The sequence below is a fragment of the Aethina tumida genome, chromosome 7, assembly GCF_024364675.1.
Source record: "Aethina tumida isolate Nest 87 chromosome 7, icAetTumi1.1, whole genome shotgun sequence".
Lineage (NCBI taxonomy): Eukaryota > Metazoa > Arthropoda > Insecta > Coleoptera > Nitidulidae > Aethina > Aethina tumida.
In genome coordinates, this window is record NC_065441.1 from 1311517 (window position 1) to 1332057 (window position 20541).

The 20541-nt window shown below is 34.7% G+C and overlaps 2 protein-coding genes across 5 annotated transcripts; one reads left to right on the forward strand and one right to left on the reverse strand.

Moving 5' to 3' along the window:
• Window positions 1-1172: 1172 nt before the first annotated feature.
• On the forward strand, window positions 1173-11568 carry LOC109597530 (transcriptional regulator ovo-like). 3 transcript variants are annotated; one of them, XM_049969528.1, is made up of 6 exons: window positions 1173-1622; window positions 6519-7277; window positions 7372-8234; window positions 8376-8685; window positions 8753-9036; window positions 9238-10188. In XM_049969528.1, the coding sequence occupies exons 1-6, from the start codon at window positions 1481-1483 to the stop codon at window positions 9280-9282; spliced, it is 2403 nt and encodes an 800-aa protein (XP_049825485.1). In that variant the 5' UTR covers window positions 1173-1480; the 3' UTR covers window positions 9283-10188. The 3 variants fall into 3 exon arrangements, with proteins under 3 accessions (XP_049825485.1, XP_019868805.2, XP_049825486.1); XM_020013246.2 differs by having other exon boundaries at window positions 1174-1622; window positions 7372-8216; XM_049969529.1 differs by lacking the exon at window positions 9238-10188 and adding an exon at window positions 10490-11568 and having other exon boundaries at window positions 1175-1622.
• Window positions 11569-11663: 95 nt separating this feature from the next.
• On the reverse strand, window positions 11664-17518 carry LOC109597504 (cytosolic carboxypeptidase Nna1). Of its 2 annotated transcripts, none has more exons than XM_020013205.2 (16): window positions 17343-17518; window positions 16324-16550; window positions 16111-16263; window positions 15826-16055; window positions 15421-15567; window positions 15109-15364; window positions 14772-15049; window positions 14549-14708; window positions 14267-14494; window positions 13979-14070; window positions 13271-13472; window positions 12704-12859; window positions 12519-12652; window positions 12292-12465; window positions 12172-12243; window positions 11664-12094 (listed from the first exon to the last, which is right to left on the reverse strand). In XM_020013205.2, exons 1-16 carry the CDS (start codon window positions 17371-17373, stop codon window positions 11881-11883), a joined length of 2754 nt encoding a protein of 917 aa, XP_019868764.1. In that variant the 5' UTR covers window positions 17374-17518; the 3' UTR covers window positions 11664-11880. The 2 variants fall into 2 exon arrangements, with proteins under 2 accessions (XP_019868764.1, XP_019868763.1); XM_020013204.2 differs by having other exon boundaries at window positions 14772-15052.
• Between the last annotated feature and the right edge of the window lie 3023 nt (window positions 17519-20541).

The window sequence follows — 20541 nt, forward strand, 5'->3', positions numbered from 1 at the left end:
ATACAATGATTAAAATGAACCATAAACCTTGAAAAAAAATTAAAATGTATCTCAAAAGGCTGAACAAACTGAAATACTAAAATAACTGAAATAGTTAAAATTAAAAGATGCAAATACTTTATTAATTCCGAGACTTTCATATATGGACTAATTGAAAATCACCATTATCTACAAATAACTAACAAAAACAGAAATCCAAAGGAACTAAATATGAACTTATGGATTAGTATTTTTCAAATCTAATTAATAAAATGAACCATAAATCATGAAAAAAAAAATTAAATGTATCTCAAAAGGCTGAACAAACTGAAATACTAAGATAACTAAAATAATTATAATTAAAAAATGCAATAATCTATTATATCACTTGCATCACCATTATTTAAAAATGTCTAACAAAAACAGAGTACCAAAGGAACCAAATATAAACTTATGGAATTGTATTAAAGCCAATGAATAAAATGAATCATAAATCTTGAAAAAAAAAATTTAAATATATTTCAAGAGGCTAAAACTTAAAATTAAAAGATGCAAATATTCTATTACTTCACTTGTGTCCCATTATTCACAAATGTCTAACAAAAAGAGAGACCAAAGGAACCAAATATAAACTTATGGAATTGTATTTTTTAAATCTAATGAATAAGATGAACCATAACTCTTGAAAAAGAAAATTTAAATGTATCTCAAGAGGCTGAACAAACTGAAATACTAAGATACCAATAATCTATTACTTCATTTGCATCACCATTATCTTCAAATGACTAACAAAAACAGAATACCAAAGGAACCAAATATAAATTTATGGAATCGTATTTTTTAAATCCAATGAATAAAATGAAAAAAAAAAATTAATTAAAATACTTAAAATTAAATCTATTAATTCAGTTGCATTAAAAATGGATAATTATATGTTATTAGCTTGAAATCGATGAGTCCTTTTGAAGCTGTTGTAAGAAGGCCAACGGTGAGTACGTAACACGAAGAAGTAGCTAGCCGCCATCAGGCATGGGCCATGGGCCGTGAGCCGTGGCCGCAGACGAAGAAGTCGAACCGAGGTCGCGGCTGCCCCCACCGCGTGGAGCCGCAGAGCCGCAGCCGAGCTAACATTGGCATTGGGCAAGCGAGTTCGGATAGGTAACCTCCGCAGGTACAGGTACGTGTACGTCGGCGGCGACGCGGTGGTGCAGGCGGGGTGGGGGGACCGGAGGCACACAACACAACGGTTCCCAACCACGAACCTTCCCAGCGGTCAACAGTCTTGGATTGCAACTCACTCGAACTAGATGTGCGTCTCAAACGCACCCGAACACTCTCAATCAGGGTACTACTCAAAAAGCTACGACTGAACTGAAGTGCACGGTGATTTTTTTTTTAAAAAAAAAACAAGGATTACGTTGTGGTGTGTGGTGTGGTGTGGTGACACGATTATTCTTTATATTTTCTTTTTGTTGGATTATCACAGTGACTCGGTGCCAACATGCCGAAGATCTTCCTCATCAAGAACAGGTTGCACCAGCAACAGCTGCGGCTTCAGGAGAGTCAGAACGCCACAAGCAACAAGCAGGAGCTGCTCATCGGGGATTCGCAACCCTTGAGTCTCATCGTTCAGAAGAAAGATGGTAACTTCATCATTTTAACGATCTTATCTTTTGTTCTTTAAATCTAGCCATTAATCATTCCATCAAGTTCCAACAACCATTTTTTAAAAAAATGTACGTTGAAAAATATTTAACCAAATCAAAAATCTAATAAACTTAAAATACAACTAAATAACTAGATTATGTTGAGAATATTTCTTATAGTTATTATAAGAAAAAATCTTTTAAGCATCCATAACAAATTTAACATTTAAAAATAATTACTTATCTATGTAAATTTTTTAATAACTTGTGACTCTTAAATTTATATATTTGAAAAAGGATATTTTAGTTTCATTATTTATACTTCTGTATGAATAATACACTTTTGAGCTTTTCTAAATATAAAACGAAAATTAGCATCAATTAAACGATAAACTCATTAATACAAATGATTGACACTAAAAACATTTACGTGCACATTTATGAAACAGTAAAATTAGAAGGTCATATTTCTCATAAACTATAAAAGAAAATTAAGTAGATAATTGGAAAGATATTTTATAATAGTAAATTATAAAACTAATTTTATTTTTTATGATTGTGAATGTATTTTTAATGTCAACTTAAAAGTATATAATTTTTCATTTTGATTCGTCCATGTTTTAAATATCAATATTTTCTTTATATATCATGATGATAAACTACTGAAAAACATTTAAAACTAAGAAATCCATTAAAATTTCAATCTAATATAAATAAATAATTAATGTTAACAAATTTTTTGATTATCTGACATTTATTTTTTAAATCAGTATCAATTATGTTACTTAACTAAACTTTATAAAAGTTGTATTTTAACATATATTAATATGGAAAAACAAGAAACACATATTTTCATTACATTTTCTAATAAACAATTATTAATTTTAATTAATGACATTATATTTTTTATTAAGCAAAATTGGAATGTTTTCTTTTGTATTTCGGGTTCGTCGCTTGATGGCTCGTTCAAGTCTCTGCACAAGCCTCAAATTCTAACGTTACGCAACTCCAGGAAACAATGTGATTCAGTTTTATAGAAAATTTAAATGAAACGCCTCGTATTTGATTATTCAAAACACGAATCACCTGTTTGATACGTCCGTAAAACTGTATAATCGTACCGGTTCCTCGTTTTTATCGACGGTCCCAATCTCGGACCCTTCTCGGTAAAACTGCCCTTGAAATCGACCCCCTTCACACTCCTACCCTCAAACCAGTCCGTTTTAACCCTCCAACAATCCAACAAGTGAACATGTTAATCTCTGTATTTTTTATTTAATCATGTCGAATCCACATCGAATGTTTTCTCTAGTATTTCTCTGTTTCTTTGTGATGAAATACTTTTCACTAGATTAGTCATTAAGAGATGACAAAAATAGAATGAGCTTCGCCCACTGAAAGAAGAATGTAGATGACGTAAAAAACAGTCGGTTTTCCATGAATCGTTCTTAATGGATGTTAACGGTTATCGACGATAATTCCTAATGCATCTCCTTTTACCGAAATTCGAGTGAGACAAAGCGTACGCCTCAAGGCTCGGCACTAGGGTCAATACCATTTCATTGCCGAATACATCGTGTACGAAATAATAAACGGAAGAACAGCAAAAAATTATTTCAATTGTCTTAACTTTTATACCCACATCAAATATGTTGAAGTATTTCTTTCATTTCAGCACTATAAAAATTCTAAGTTATACTTTCATTAAAAGAACCAAAGCTTCTGAACGCAAAAACAAAGAACTCGATTAACATTCAAGTCGTACTCGAAATAAAAACGTGCTCGTCCCAAAACAACAGTTACTAAAATACCTTCAAGTAATTTTTCGACCTTCGCTTCGTCCAGTTTTGCGTCGATTTGTACGGTTTTTCGCCTCGACAATGGATCATTGTTCTTCGTTCACAAGATGACCTTCGATCTCTCCGACTTTTAACCGTAATTTTAGTTTGATTCTCTCCGGTACAAGATTGTTTTTAGCATTATATAAAAATAAAGATACAACAACAACAACAAAAGTATTTTTAGAAGTTTCCTGCAACTGAAAACCTACGACGCAGGACTGTTTCATTCGCAGCAGAAACGACATTGTTCCTGCATGCCTATAACAGAACTCATCCTTTTAAAGTACGCGCACGTGTCCGTGGATCGATGAGCAAAAACGGGGGGGTCCGAAAACACCTTTGTCTATCAGCAGATCCACGTGCACGAATCGATCGCGTTTCCCCAATCGCATCGGAATCCGAGATCGCGGAGAAGGGTACATTAAGGTTAAGTTCAAGGTGAAAAATGCACCATTGCCCAACTAACAGCGATCGGAACGGAAGAAAGTGGTCGGGGACTTTCACCGCGGCGCGTAACTATGATATAACTCCGGTTATCTCATCCGATCCGGGTCATTATCAACGAAGAAACCGTGCCGTAATTTCACCTACTTTTTCCTCTTTCTTCGCGGCGCATCGCCTCGTTTTTTGTTTATTGCGATCACGTACCATTCGGATCTAATAAAACTGATTAATTTCAGTCGATGAAAAACCATAAAAGCAGCCCCTTATTAAGACCGAACGAAATTAATTATTTTATATGCCCTTTTGTGTACGAGATTGTTTGCATTATTTATGACGTGTTTTTCCTGTCGGCGCACATTTTCCTTCCATTATTTAATGGTCGACGATTAGTTTTTATCTTATCAATTTTAATTGATTGCTTCTCATACTTTTTGCCTCAATCAATCACAAATTCATTGAATAAACTGAATACATTTGTTAACATCTTACAGGGATAAAAAAGGTAAAGAATTGAGGCCGCAAACCGCAACATAAAAAGCCCATAAAAATCAATTTAGAACCTCACAGAAAAATTAATTTTGTGGTAAAAATAGAAATTTTTGAGGTAGATAAAAAGACGGCTAATTTTGGTTGGCTAATTGGCCGACATGTGTTTCCCACACAACATCTGCCTCAACCTTTTTCTGGACAATAAAAGTCAATGAGTGGGTAATACCAGTGATTTAGATTCCCGTACCAGAAATCACGTTAATTTCGTCGATAAAAACCTCTAATTACTAGTTAATAACAACGATAATAATAACCATGTATTATGTATTTGAAAAACAAACAAGTGAGTAATAATATTCAGCAGAAACATACAGCGAAAGAATGTGAATTCCGTTAGTTGATTGAGTTTAGCCAATAGTAAATATTATTCCTCCGTTTCGAATCCATTAACATTTAAATATCAACAAGGTTTCCGACTTTTTTTTCAAGACGGTTTCCCTGCATTTATCTCGATTTGCATTTTATCGCCGAAACCGGCGCTCAAACCAAATTCACCTCGCTTCGTTTCACTTGTGATTTGTTATTCAAGGATGTACATTGAACTTGGCTTTTTTATTATTTTTGTTGTAATTTATGCATGTGTATTATTCGGAACAATGCGAATGTAACAATAACTCAACCTGTCTCTATCTGTCTATCTCTGTCGCTTGGTAAGACACCAGGAAATACAAGTTCTTTGTTCTAATTGTTGGTTGTTCAGGTATTGGAGAATAACTGGCTGAATTTTGAGCCAGACCAGGAAACTGTTCTGCAACCAGTTTTCTCCAACATTTAAAAAAGAATCGTTCGGTTGAATAATGTTGATTTCGTGCAGTTATCCTTTCAAGGCCCCTGCTAAATCGTTTCGAACCAGACCGAGCAAAAATAATTGCACGCTTTTACTCTGGTTTATTACCCAGTTTGGTTGTGTGTGTTCTCACAGACTTACCTCTTCAAACTCACTCATTTTTACATTTAATTATTAACATTGCTCTGCTGAGACAGGATGGAAAAATTTATTTTACCTTGAGAAACTAGTAGACATTTTTACAATCATATGTTAACAGATATTATATAAAGCTTAACGGTATAATAGTTATTAATAACCGGTAAAAGGTTAGCGTTGTGTTTAGAATGTTTAAGTACTATTTTCACAACACCAGGAAACATAATCCTGGATCAATGTCGAATTTTATAGGTCACACTCTGCAATTACCAACTCCTGCAGACCTGTTCTCAATACACAACCAACCACACATCTTAAAACAAATGTTCAAATTTATAAAAAAACTCTTAATTGTTGTATATTAATAAACAAATATAAATTATGTAACGTACACACACACACACACACACACACGCACGCATTCAGACACATTGAACGGTTATAGAATATAACGGATATTGTCCGATTGTTTTGTCAAGGTTCTATTAATTAATATTTTCGCGAGGTTCGGTCAGGTCAACAACCGCGCACGAAGGATACATTATCTAATTAATTTGAAAGTCAAATTTTTTATAGGCTCTTTTTAACAAAGCATTACCATACATCGATACCATTATTGAACAACGCTCCGTACAAAAAATAAACTCTTGAATCACTCTTTGTGATTCACTCCCCGAAACTTGCACCTAAAAAATTGTTTAGTTGCTCACCGAATCATTGTAAAACTGGGTCAGCTTTGTGTATGTAACGCGACAAAAGGGACGAAATCATAATGGTTTCATGGTCTACTTACGGTGAATTTAAATGGCCGACTTTAAAAAGTGAAAACGCCGTTCAAGGGAGACCCATTTCGGTCGATTAACACTCGCACTAGATGTTTAAATTTAAATTTAAATCAGACAGACACTCGCACAATGTTATTTATTGGGTCAAAACAAGGATGTTACGACATTCGCTCTGTGCATTTTCATACCGTTCATTCACCAAAAACAAAACAAACTCACTTATGCACTTTTCAATTGTTCCAATGAATATGTGCATGCATAATGCTCTGTGTTATCAACTCTCCATTTCTCTCAAATTATTTAACATAATAACATAATAAGCTTCTAAGCCTTTTCTATTTATTTACAGAAAAAGAATCGTCAGAAGATTTGCGCAAAACCAAAACCCCACCTCCAGAAGACAAGCGTCCCCAAGAGCCGACCAGAAGGTTCAAGTCGTCGATTCTAGGAGGCGGCGTCCCCTACAGCGGCCACGTGCTGACCCGCGCGGAAAGAAAGGAATATCCCCCCATAGTGAACAATGAAAAGGTCACGATCCCCCCGGCAAAAAAGCCGCCAGAAGACACGCCCAAACCCCAGAACTTGGCTCCGATCAGACACTTTTCCGTCATCCAAAGAACACCGAAAACCACCTCGAAAAAGGAAGAGGATGTCGACACGAGACTGCCCCAGTCCATAGTTATGCAAGAGCCCGAACAGGATCAGCCGATCGACTACCACATCCCAAAGCGACGCGGCGAAGTGGAAGACGAGAACGAGGAAAAAAGGATCAGAGAACAAAGGAGGTCTCACTGCAGCAAAGTGAGCAAACCTCTCATTTCCGTCAGGACTATCGCGGGAAAGCTTCCTGTCACCATGTCCTGCGCGGCGGGACACGGACGAGGATCCTCAGGTGGTCAAGGCGGCGGCAATCAATCGAGTAATAATTCGGGAGGCGGAGGCGGCTCCATAAATTTCACTGGGGGCTCCTCCGGAGGAAGCAGTGGAGGATCAATGGGCAGCGGAACTGGAGGTGGAGGAATGAACCCAGGAAGAGACGGACGTCAAAACTACGGTCCTAGTAGTCCCCCAACTGGAAGTCTACCTCCTTTTTATGAATCACTCAAAGGTATATTTTAGATTTAATTATTTCTCTTTCGTTAACTACACATATATTTTTATAATTTTAAACATATTTTTTGAAAAAGATGTGAATTTTTTAGGCGTGAACAACGGCAACAACTTCAACGCTGGTGGTAACTTCTCCTCAAGTTACCTCATGTCCAACCAACACATCATGGATTGCGACACGGGTCAAGATTTGGCAAACTTAAGTCTAAACGGTTGTCAAAGCCCTCCAAAACAGTATTCCACCTTACAGAACGCCTCGTATGGCATAATTATGAAAGACGAAACCGACCTGGAGTTCGAATCGAAAGTGGATCCCATGAACCAACTTCTGCCGGGCGGTTATTCAAACTACGACGAGAGTATGATGGTTGACATGGTCTCCGGAGCAGTCGTCGATCCTCTACAATTCACCGCCACTTTAACATTCTCCAGTTCGGCAGAACACGCCCTCCTGGAAAGTCTTTCAGACGCGGCAGATTTATCAACATTCCTACAAAGATTGCCAAGCGAGGACAACAACGAAGATGAATTGAACTCCAACAACATGCACTCCCCATCCATGACACCGGATTCATCAAACATTCATCAGGTCGAGAACCTCGACGGCTTCAACGACAACATCCTGTCCCGGAACTACGAAAGGAATTACAATCACAATTTCTCAAAGATCTACCAGGACACTCTGCCGTCATATCAATCATCTGTCAACAACGATTCCCTTCAAGTGCAACTGCAGCAAAACCAAATGCTCTCTCCGACGCTCTCCTTCAACGGAAGCGGTCTGGATCTCGACTCCCCGACAACCATGTCTCTTCCGAGTCCCGGAGCCGCGAGCTGCAGCCTCGAACCACACGACAACGGCAGCATCAGTCCTCCGGCGAACGTCACATCGAGGAGAGACAGTGCGAGCAGCGAGGCGCCATCTCTACAAGGCAGAGTAAATGTCCTGCAACGGGTAAGCATCAATATGATGAAGGCACACGACACTTTAACTCTATCACTGTTAGACTTGAAGCTCCGTTTGTAAATATGCCCGAAGTCAAATTGTTGCTGAACTGAAGTCCGTATTCTCTTACTAATTGAATATCTTTTGCAGCTTGGTTTGCCCTCTGAAGTGCAGTTGGAGTTTGTGAACGGCGGACACGGCATCAAAAATCCTTTAGCGAGTCAAGAATCTGTACGGACTGGAACCAGAACTGAGGAGAAGACGAAGGTCGCTTCAATCACAACCGAAGACGGACAGACGAGTTTCGTCTGCAGGATTTGCAACAAAACGTTTACGCTGCAACGTTTACTGAACAGACACATGAAATGCCACTCGGACGTCAAGAGGTACCTTTGCACGTTCTGCGGCAAAGGTTTCAACGACACCTTCGACCTGAAGAGACACACCAGAACCCACACAGGTAAACAATAAGCCTATTATTTGATGAGTGAGCGCTTGACTAAAACATTTCTTAATTTGATTCACAGGAGTGAGACCGTACAAATGCAGTCTGTGCGAGAAATCGTTCACGCAGAGGTGTTCGTTGGAGTCGCACTGTTTGAAGGTGCACGGTGTGCAGCACCAGTACGCGTACAAGGAGAGGAGGACAAAGGTGTACGTGTGCGAGGAGTGCGGCCACACCACGAACGAGCCGGAGGTCCACTATCTGCACCTGAAGGACAAGCACCCGTACAGTCCGGCCCTGCTCAAGTTCTACGACAAGCGTCACTTTAAATTCACGAACTCGAACTTTGCAAACATGCTTTTGCAAGTACGTACATAAGTATATTTTTATTATTATTTTTTATTCTTTTATTTATTTTTATTTATGGAGTTTAGAACGTTTAGGTTGGCTTGTCTCTCGAAATTTTTCTTAAATAAATGTCACGAAGGAGACAAACTCTCTTAATTTCTTCTGTGATAATATTTAAATTTAATCTCTTCAACTTGATAACTGTGAAGTTATCTTCAGGAAATGGAACACAAGACACTTCATGTCGTAACAAGGAAGACGTAAACGTCGCACAATCTGAAAAATAAATAAGCGGAAGAGTTAATGAAAATCGGGTTTTTTGTGCAATCAGGTGGAAGGAACTGGGTTTTAATTATTTTGTAAGTTTAGTTTAGTCCAGAAAAGAATGGAACTGTATAGAAGAGACTTTCAATACGAAACTGGAGCGTAGTTAGAATTCAGAATGGGTCGTTCTTGGGACAATACAAAATACAACACAAAATAGTTTCTTTCTTCTATAATAAACTTTTCTGGGTGAGGATTCGAATTCGACAGAGAAACATTCTGAACTTTAACACGTTCCTCTCTTATTTTTGTTCTGGTGCTTCATAGTATACATGATGAACTCTATGGTGCTCTAGAATTAAGTTAGTTCGCTACACAATGGATTATTTTTTACTTTCGATTTCACTTCGATCTACAACGAACAATACTACTGCAATACTTCATTTGTACTTAGTCTTGTTGAAAAGTGAGAAATTGTTAATATTTTGTATGTATGTGTTGAGTTTTTTGTATATAGAGAAAAGTATTTAGGATTTTTATCTACTTTAAGTACCTTTTTTATCTTACTGTTGGACTTTTCGGTTCGACATTGTTAGTTGTACTATTTAATTTTATTTTGCCAGTGTACCTATAGAATGTTGAATTGAATTATATAATTTATCTCTTTTATCTATCTTTTTTTACATCACAGTATTCATGTCTTCTAGATTTTGTATATTTATTTTCAAGGAACTGAGAATTGTATGTAAAACAGCTTTTATTTAAAATGAAAACGTTAGCTTTAATCACGAATCTACATAATTAACTCTTTATTTTGTATTTATATATCTCATTTTCGATGTTAAAATGTAGAACAAAATATGTATCTTTTCCTAACGATTGTTATACAAATAAATTATATACATATATAAAGAGCAGGAGTTTTATTTTGAAACTACCTTTCGAACGATTCAAAGTAAAATTACGTTTTCACTAATTCCTATTTAAATAAAATACAGAAGACAAGTTATTGTACTTAATTTTAAGACTTCTACAGGTAAGTTGTGCAAAATAATTTCAACACATTCTATTCCAACACTATTGAAAATGTCCAACATGTATCAATAACATTACAATTTGACACATACCAATTTAGCCAACACACATATATTATTACATTATATTTTGTATAATTATTAATGTTATTAAATGTCCTTTTTGTTTTCAGGACTGAAACTACTGCAGCTGCTGCAGAAAGTGCGACTCTTGAAGTTTCAGACACAAAGCGGATCTCCAAAGAACTGAAGAACAAAAACCACACAATCTCAGCAATTTTCTTCTAATAATTTATCTATGTTATTTATATAATTTATTATAAACGATTCCGTCCCAGTTTTTTTGGCACAGTTTATCCCCTTTTTTGTTATCGGAACAAAGAGGCAGTCTTCTTAATTTCTTCTGTGATAGTGATTTAAAATTTAATCTGTTTACTTACGTGTTACTTCGAGACTACAGATATGAACAGTTGGAGCATTTTTTTCATTTTTCGAAAAAATGCGGAAGAGTTAATGAAAATCGGGTTTTTTGTGCAATTTGGTTTATGGAACTGGGTTTTATTAATATGTAAGTTAGATTAGTACAAGAGAAAACTGTAAAGAACTTTTACAGGGACGTCGTTAGAATTCAGAATAATGAATAAATAATATTTCAGTATTTTATTCTGAACTTTAACACGTTCCCATTAATTGTTCTGGTGCTTCATAGCTTTGATTTAACTCTATGGTGCTCTAGAATACATAGTTCGATCTTCAATGGCTTTTTGGACTTTCATCTCGAAAAATCTGCAACGATGACTGCAATATTTTTGTATTTTTAGTCTTGTTGAAGTGTGAGAATTGTTTGTTAATATGTATGTATGTATGTGTTGTGTTTTTGTACATAGAGAAAAATGTTTAGGAGTTTTATTATCTACTTTAAGTACCTTTTTTAATCTTATCGTTGGACATTTCAGTTTGACATTGTTAGTTGTACTATTTAATTTTATTTTGCCAGTGTACCTATAGAACGTTGAATTGAATTATATGATTTATCTTTTTTAACACTCTTTTACATCACAGTATTCACGCCTTCTAGATTTTTGTATATTTGTTTCAAGGAACTGAGATTTGTATGTAAAATGGCTTTTATTTAAAACGTGTTAGCTTTAATCATTCTACACTTAACTTTATTTTGTATTTATAACTCTCATTTCCAATATCACTTAATGTTAAAATGTAGAACGAAACATGTATTTTTTCCTAACGATTGTTATTACAAATAAATTATATACATATATAAAATGTATTTATTTATACTTTTGTGTTGATTCAGGAAGGTGGTGATCGCACAAAATAAAACAAAAATACGCAAAAAGCGCTATAATTAAATCGACAATATAGAATCCATAAAAATACATCGTCACTAGAAAAAGAACGAGGAACATCGATGCACAGGTCTTAGTTCATTCATCCACTTCTGAATTACCCTGTATTATTAGAAGAACACTTGTCGAAACTGCTCTAACTGGTGTAGTGCCTATATTTCTTATTTTTGTTTTTTTTTTAATTACACTATTAAAACTCAGTCTTTTGTGAATATCCTGGCGTGGCTCATAACCTTTGCTTTCTTCAATAATTTTCCTTTTCTCTTTTTCTTTTTCTTTTCTGTGGTTTCTTTCTGTTCATCACAGCTGTACGTTTGTTTCTCGTAACTGGCCAGTTTGTCCGGCAGACTTTTTGACTTGCTCAGGTTGTTTTTCTTCATAGGAACATCGATGGCAGTTTGACGTTTCAATCTGCAACAAATTCATTGATTATCCGTCCCATTTATAAGATGAAAAGTGAGGGGAATGTTAGACTGATTATGGTATACCCTATTGGCTTTTTCTTGGCAGGTTTTGGGTCCTTGACCGGCTTTTTATCCGATCGTTTCTTTCTATTTTTCCTGCAACAATCGTTTAATTATAACTTATTAAAAATTTTGATGAATTACTTTTGAGGAGATGATAGCATATCGGGTGGTACGAAAACACCCCCTCCATGTCCCCAAGAAAGAGGCTCTTCAGATTTCATCCCAAACCATAATTTGTTCTTTAACGACATTAACTTGGCTTGAACTTCGGCCAATTGATGTGTTATTATGTTTTTCCTCTCTTGCAACTGGGATCTAAAAAATATCAAGGATCAGGATAGCATTTCTATTATAAATAGGAGCTGTACTTGTTTGTTATTGGTTGAGGTGTCTTTGATCTTATTATATTTGGTTCGCTCATCATTCCTTGTGATGGAATCAAGTCGCAAACAGTTACTCCGTTTTTTTTCGTGGTCAGTTCCGTATCGGAATCCCCATGAATCTAAAATTTATAACTTCACTTTATTGACCAAACACATTTAATGTATTGAACCTCTTTTTTCTTGATACTTTTTTTCTTTCTCCGTCTCCTTCTAGACTTTTTGCCTTTTTTAACAGTTTCGAATTCCTGTTCAGTATCAGCAGAATCGGAATCAGATTCAGATCCGTAGCAGTTGTTTAAAGACAAACCCAAAACTGTTTTGCAAATCTACCAAAAGAAATGTAATTATTAATTATTATACTATCTCAAGTTGTAATAAAAAATTGAATAAAATGTGTTAGTTTTCACCAAGTTACACACACGTTAAGAGAAAAGTATCAAATTAATATCTTACCCAATTTTGGCGATGTGAGGTTTAGGAGTAGTAAAATTATGTAAAAATATTTGAAAAAATCTACTTTATTAATTAATACTGATCTCAATGTGTAAAATTGTTATAAAAAATATCAAAATCTAACTTTTTAACTCTCCTATGTAAAATAATTATCCAACTAAAATTCATTAAATGATAAACTCTCCCTAGAGTTATTGACTTGAAACTGCAGAGAAAATTTATCATTTATTAGGTGAAATCTAATCGACAGAAAAACTAGAAGTGGAGGAATATGTCAGAATTACGGGCAGAGGTTTTCTCGGGGCTGAAGGACTTTTGACCACCACTTTCTGGGACTTGAACGACTGTTGTTGCTGAACATGAACAATCTTCTGCCTGACTGGTCGTTTTGGGTAAACCATTTCCGGCGATGGAGGAGGAACCGTTGGAAAACCGTCACCTCTTCCCACCTCGTTCGATGACGTACTTGATGAATCACCATCATCGCTAAAGAAAGAACGGAAAAAAATGAGAAATGTAAAAATAAAAAGATTTATAGTAACACAAAATAGCAACAATGAGGCTTTTAGAAAGCTAGAACACTTCGTCATCAACAATGTTTTTGTTAGTACATGTTAAATAATCAAATACGAAGGTTTTGGTGTATTTTTACCTATTATTTCGGTATAAAATTGTGCAAAAAGTGTGTGGAGTGTTTAGTTGTTGATAAGTTGTTTTTTTGCTTTAGTTTTCTTTAGTTTTTTTCTTCTGCGCCTGAAAAATTGGTATACAGAAGTAATTACAAAAACATATGCAGTTGTAGTCATTAAAAAATTCAAAAGTATACAACTGTAGAATATTAAGTATATAAAACTAAATTAAGTTTATAATTGTTAACTTATGGTATACTTATCCCTTTTGTTATTTGTTCTCTTTTATATTTAAAACATTTTTCTCAAAAAAATTATTCGGTTGACATCAAGTTGTAACTTGCAACTCGTGCAGCAACTCACCTTGAGTAGTCGCTCAATCGAATATTAGTGGGCTCATCCGCATTGGAGCCCTCTTTAAACAATCTCTCGACAATCTTTTCTCTCAGTTTCTCCTAAAATAAAACACAACAATTAAAACCACAGAAAATTTATTAAACTCCCCAGACCCCAAAATAAGAAAACAAAAAACAGTACACAAGATCAATAATTTTCGCGGAAAATCGGGAGGACGCAACACAACATGCAACTGACAATAAAAAAGTAGGCCAGATAAATCAGGAAGGCTAATTTCATGTCACTTCTGCTGACCTTTTTCGGATCATCGTCGTAGTAATCCAGGAGCGTTTGGCAGAACGATTTGCCCATTTGTTCATAGTCCTGGGTGTTGAAATGAGTGTCAGCTCTGTTGCCCAGCGTGGAGCCTGCAAATGTTGCTTCCAGGGTGTAACTGTTAGCTATTCCCATCATCCACATCACTACTCTTCCTGTTCCTTCTTTTGCTTTTTGGATGCGGAACGTGCAAGACTCGAATGAAAACTAGGAAAGAGGTAAATATAATTAATAATTTCTAGGAGAAATTGTCACATTTACTTTATCGGCAGTGTTCTTATGCAACATAAGAGGGAACACCTGTTCCTGCAATCGTCTTTCGGCACCCCTACGAGTCTCGCAGCCGTAAATGAAGATGTTGTGGCGTCTGGAATGAGCGTGGAAATCACAGTAAAGGGCCACACCACAATCTTCCAATAATCTACAACAATTACAGTTGTTCATTAGTAGCAGCAAAAAACTAATTCATTAAACAATCATTTACCTTCTGACCATTAATTTCGTATACCAAATAGAAGGATAAGCATCCCGTATGACAGTTCTATATTGTCTATTCAAATCTTTGGCAGCCAACGAACAACGATTGTTGCCGACGATCACACCGTCCGGATTCAACATCGGTACTATCTTAAAAATAAATTTCTCCCTCAGTTCTTTTGCTGGTCCCGCATCGCTCGTCAAAAAGTCTAGGCAACCCTTCATCATCCACGAGGAAGGAGTCTCCCCCGGGTGGACCCTGGCAGTCAAAACAATCGCCCGTTTCTTCTGCAAGACAAATTGGACAAAAAGAGTCTTTAACATTGACAAATACCTATACTTACTGGATTATCTCCTGAATTCGGAGGTGAAGTTATGGTAATATAATAAACATTGTTTCCAGCTAAAGTTTTACAAAGCAGGCGTACGGAAGTGTAAACGGATTTGATGGGATGAATTGAAAGTTCATGGAGATAATCCTGCAAATCCGAGTAAGTGTAAGGATAACAGTTAGCGATGTACACTTCGTCTTTTTCGTGTGGGAACTCCATTGTAAATGTTAAGGTATATGTCATTTGTTGATCCGGATCATCTGGACTCCTTCAAAAGAAATAAAATTGCTTTTTTTTAAACAGTGGGTAAGTAAAAGAACATACACGTTGTCGTTTGAGTAATAGGTGATGTTGTCCCCACATCTTCTCCAACCGATTGAATGAAGTTGGGCATCTCTTTTAGAGTACATTACCGGCCTCATTCCTTCATTATACAAACTGTTTTCTTTGGAGAAATTCACGATGGAAAAGCTGAAAACGTAGGTACTCAATTAACTCAACAACCGGAAACACATTAATTCAACGTGCGTCAAAAACTAGGAGTTTCGTGTTGTCTAGACACGAAATCATAAACTTTCCGTTCACTTTTCCTCGTTCTATGACGAATTTCAAACACGGAAGCTAATATACATTTTCAACGAATGTTTAAAGTTTGCCAATTAACCCTTTTATGGTTTTCAATTCAGAAACTATGAATTTAATCCAAACAATAAAGGACAAATTACTTACCGATAAAGGTATCGTTTCTTCATGTTGGTGACGCGGAAATAGAACCATTGCATGTGTCTGTTTGTGTACAGGTCGGAGCGCAGATGCAATTCGTAATAGTTGGATGTGATTCGGACGGCCCTCGCCAAATTGCCACATTCGAATCTCGATTCGAACTTCAGAGAATCTTCTTCCGGGCACAAGTTCGAGGAGAGCAAATATTTACTTCCGCCCACACTCGATCTACTAAACTGAAAAGTGCATTTTTAATTAGCAGGAAATACATCACTGCACAACGTTATTTACATAGTTAACAGCACTGATGGGATTGTACTGAAAGACGATGATTCCGCATTCATCTCCGACAGGTTTGGGTTGCACCTCCGTTCCAGTGACCACGTAATAAGGTTCCACTGTCGGGGGAACGTAGCTTATGTGGGTCACCCTTTCGTCCAACACCTTTGGCAAACAAGCACTCAATCATTAGTTAAATCAGAATAATTTAATTTGGAAGTTTACTTGGCATTCGGTGGGCCATCTGGGCGGTTGTATAGAAAATGAATGTTCCTTGAAGCCACCACCGAATAACTCCTTGCTGATGGACTCTCGGACGCGATTTCTACAGTCGTCATCCTCGTTCTCCGAATAGGGAGGACGGTTTTTCACCAGGAAGTTGCTGAAGAAGCTCGCCGAACCGGTGTACTGAGGCGGGAATAACGTCGCCTGCAGCGATTTCACCTGACTTTCTGAAATTTGCACCATTATCACGTTTCTCACAAGTAATGATGAAAGTATGATTCAATCACTTTTCTAGGTTACTACTCCTTGAAGGACTCAAAATTTAAATAAACCATTACACATAAATATAAGAATCGGACAAAAAACATAAATTTTTATACCTGGATTGCAATAATTGGTACATGAGGATGACTGAACAGGTGAAATGACAGTGTGGATTTACAAGTGGGATAATCGGCCGAGGTTAAAAGTTAAAAGGTTGCGAGTGACGAAAATAGATGCGTGTCACTTTGTAAAATGAATTAGTTGCATGTATTTTTAGTATTGGACGTTTAATGTTAATATTATACCAGGACAAAGTAAATACTAACTCATATATAATGTAATATTGTTAGTTCTTTATAATCAACATTTTATTTTAAATGTTAAATAAACTCGACGATTTTATTTTATTAGATTTAGAATTTAAAAATTAGATCTCCTACAAAAATGTGATAAAAATGCATCTTAATATAATTTTCGAGTTACTCAAAGCTAATTTAAAAAAATGAACATTTGAACCCTTGTAACCCCAACACAAATCTAGACAGAACATTTAAACTGATGTGAATTCTCGATAGCATAAAGTAAACATAATTGCTTGAAACACGCACTGCAGTCAATTAAAATCGATCGGCTCGTTACAAAGTATCACAAACGGATAAATTGGTTAATTGACAACAGAAATTTGAGCCGGGACAAAAGTTTACGTTCGCAAAAGAAGCGGGAGGAAAAGTTTTGAAATTCGCGAGTTCACTAACCTGCTTTGTCACTTTCATTTTCCAAATTCATCGTAAAAAACTAATGTCCGGAGAGAATTTTCACTAATCATACATCACCCCTTATTTGTTTGTTGTGTACTGTCATCTTGACATTAAAAATTTCCTCATGGTTGTTTCTACGTTTTCCGGGCAGTCGAAAATTGAACACAATTGTGGTGTTTTAATGGAAGTTCGTGCGCGACTGTCTTACCAACAGGCTCAGCGACTTAATATTTCCATGGATATCACTAGGGCTGATCGATACCCCAAAAAATTGCCCGGGACGGGAAAATCAATTTTTATTTACATCTCTCAATCATTCACCCACATTTACACTCATATAATTATTAAAAATAGTAATTGGTTAATTTAATAATTTATTTTAATATACAGAATATACAGAATATACAGAATATACAGAATATACAGAATATACAGAATATACAGAATATACAGAATATACAGAATATACAGAATATACAGAATATACAGAATATACAGAATATACAGAATATACAGAATATACAGAATATACAGAATATACAGAATATACAGAATATACAGAATATACAGAATATACAGAATATACAGAATATACAGAATATACAGAGAATATAGAAAATATATACAAAGAATATAGATCATGGGTGGCTAAGCTCCTTGATAGTCCGAGCCATTTTTCAAAATTTGATGTTTCGCGAGCCGCAGTATTTAAAATGTATGCAAAAAGATATTAAAACAATTTGTTTGCAGAAATTATATATTATTGAAAACATAAAGTACAAAATATGTGTATTGAATTTAAATATTAAAAATTAAACACATTTATTTTACTTCTCTTGATAATTCTGGAATGAAAAGGGCATGTGGCTTACTAGCCGCAGTATGGCCACCTCTGATATAGATAATATAGAGTATGTAGAGAATAGAGAGAATGCGGAGAATATAAAGAAGAGAATATCGAGAATATAACGAATATAGAGAACATAGAGAACATAGAAAACATAAAGAATATAGAGAATATGGAAAATATAGAGAATATGGAGAATATAGACAATATATATACACAAAATATAAAGAATATACAGAATATACATTCTATATATTCATACTTAAAACATTTTTGATTCTCCTACCAAAAAATTTAAATAACTCTCCAAAAATACCTGAGGTAAACGGTTACCAAGTGAAAACACAAATTATCCATTGTTCCACGTTTATTTTCGTCTGGATGCGGTTTAATGACTGATCATTTCGCAGCCGCATAAACACACGTTTATTAAAAATTTATAGCTGGATTTCGTGCCAAAAACGCGACCTGCCAAAATTATATTTTTATTACTATCGATTTAATTAAATATGAAATGTGGAAATCGCACCTGTGCAACTGTTTGTTTTGTTTTGTTTTTGTATATATATTATTTAGTAAATATTTACATACATATAAAATCAATCAAATATATTAACATTAAATTAATATAAAGTAAAAAATTGGAAAATATTTTAATTTTTCAACACAAACCATTAACATTGTCAATAAAATTTAGAAATTGAGATAAGAAACAAGTAGAAATATATTCAGAAGAAAAGGGAAATTATTCCTGATATAATTGTACTTGTGTGGGTTAAAATAGGAGTTTCGTGTTAAGAGTGAATAAATATTGCACCAAAAAGCGAAACGGATTGTGCAGGAACGACGATCGGACGATTATGCAGTAAAATATGTATGTGCTGTTTCGTCCCAAACTTGTTATGTATTACTTGATGGATCAATATCTAGTCTTGTACTTGTATATATAGTTTCAGTCTACTGTTACGTCTTAGAAAGCAAGTTTAACTTAATTTTCAATAAAATTTAATTATCTAAACACAACAGATTTATAGATACAAATCCCTTTTAATGTTAACATAAATTAGTTATTAAAATATCTTGTAATTTAATCTCAAATAAACAATTTTATTACCAGGTCCAATAAAATCTCACTTTACAGAAAACCTTGAAACTCTCCGACACAATTATTAATAGAGCCAAGTGAAAATCAAACTGAACGAAAACACACATTCAACATACCAATTTCCATTTTATCATCACGTCTGAAAATGATCCTGAATTTTAAAAACACTATAACCAACACAGAAATCAACAGGTGAATAATGGATTGTGGTCCGATTCGTTTCGTAGTTTTGAATGGAACGGCAGAAAATCGAGAGAATCCCATAAATTTCATACGCTTGGCAAACATAAATCCACTTGGAATTCGACCAAAAACTGACACATTAAAAGGGGAAATTTTTTTAAGATCTACCAGAATTTTTTTAATTAATATCAAAAGGAGGCGAATTTAATCGTAAATCAAATGTTTTGTTACGATTTCAAAGGATTAATTAATCTAGACTCAAAATATTATTTAAATCATTATATAATTAACTGTAATTAAATAAATAGTTTCGAGATATTTTTTAACATTTCAGTCATTATTAATGATTTATATTTATGAAGGTGAAAAATTAATAGGGTTCTTTTTAGAAACACTTGAAGGCAGTAGATGCTGAAATATTGGAAAGTAGTTTGTTCCAGTCGGTGCCAGTTTCTCGTGATCACTACATATTCGCCACATTTTATAGAATCGCCCTAATCGATAACTATTTTTGGCTTCAAAAATTTTATTATTAACATGCCTTTGTATAATTAACAATAAAAAAATCTATTGAGCCACTGCAAAGCAAAATATGGATTAAATAAATAGTCTTTATAAACCCTCTTGTTGAAAAGTAATTTTAGTTATACCATGTGTTATAAAATGTGTTTTATGTAAGTCACTGAAAGCATAATGGTTTTTTGATATATTATTTTTTTTTCAATTCATTATTAATTGATTAATTATTATATGTAAATAATAAAAGTACGGCAATAAATAAATTGCAAATATTATTTTTTTTACTTTTAAATATACTCAACTACTTATATTACTTAAATATGTTACTTAACAAATGTATACATGTAATTTAAAAATTTAAATATATTTTAAAATGTTTAATTGACAGGTTCGCCAATAATGCAACAAATAACACAAAAAGTTTTGTCTATTATTATTTAGCTTCAACAAATTCAATTTATTTTAACGATAAAAAATAAATGTATTAACATAAATTAAATTATATTGCACTCTTACCAAGCATCATTGTTGTTATTTAATTC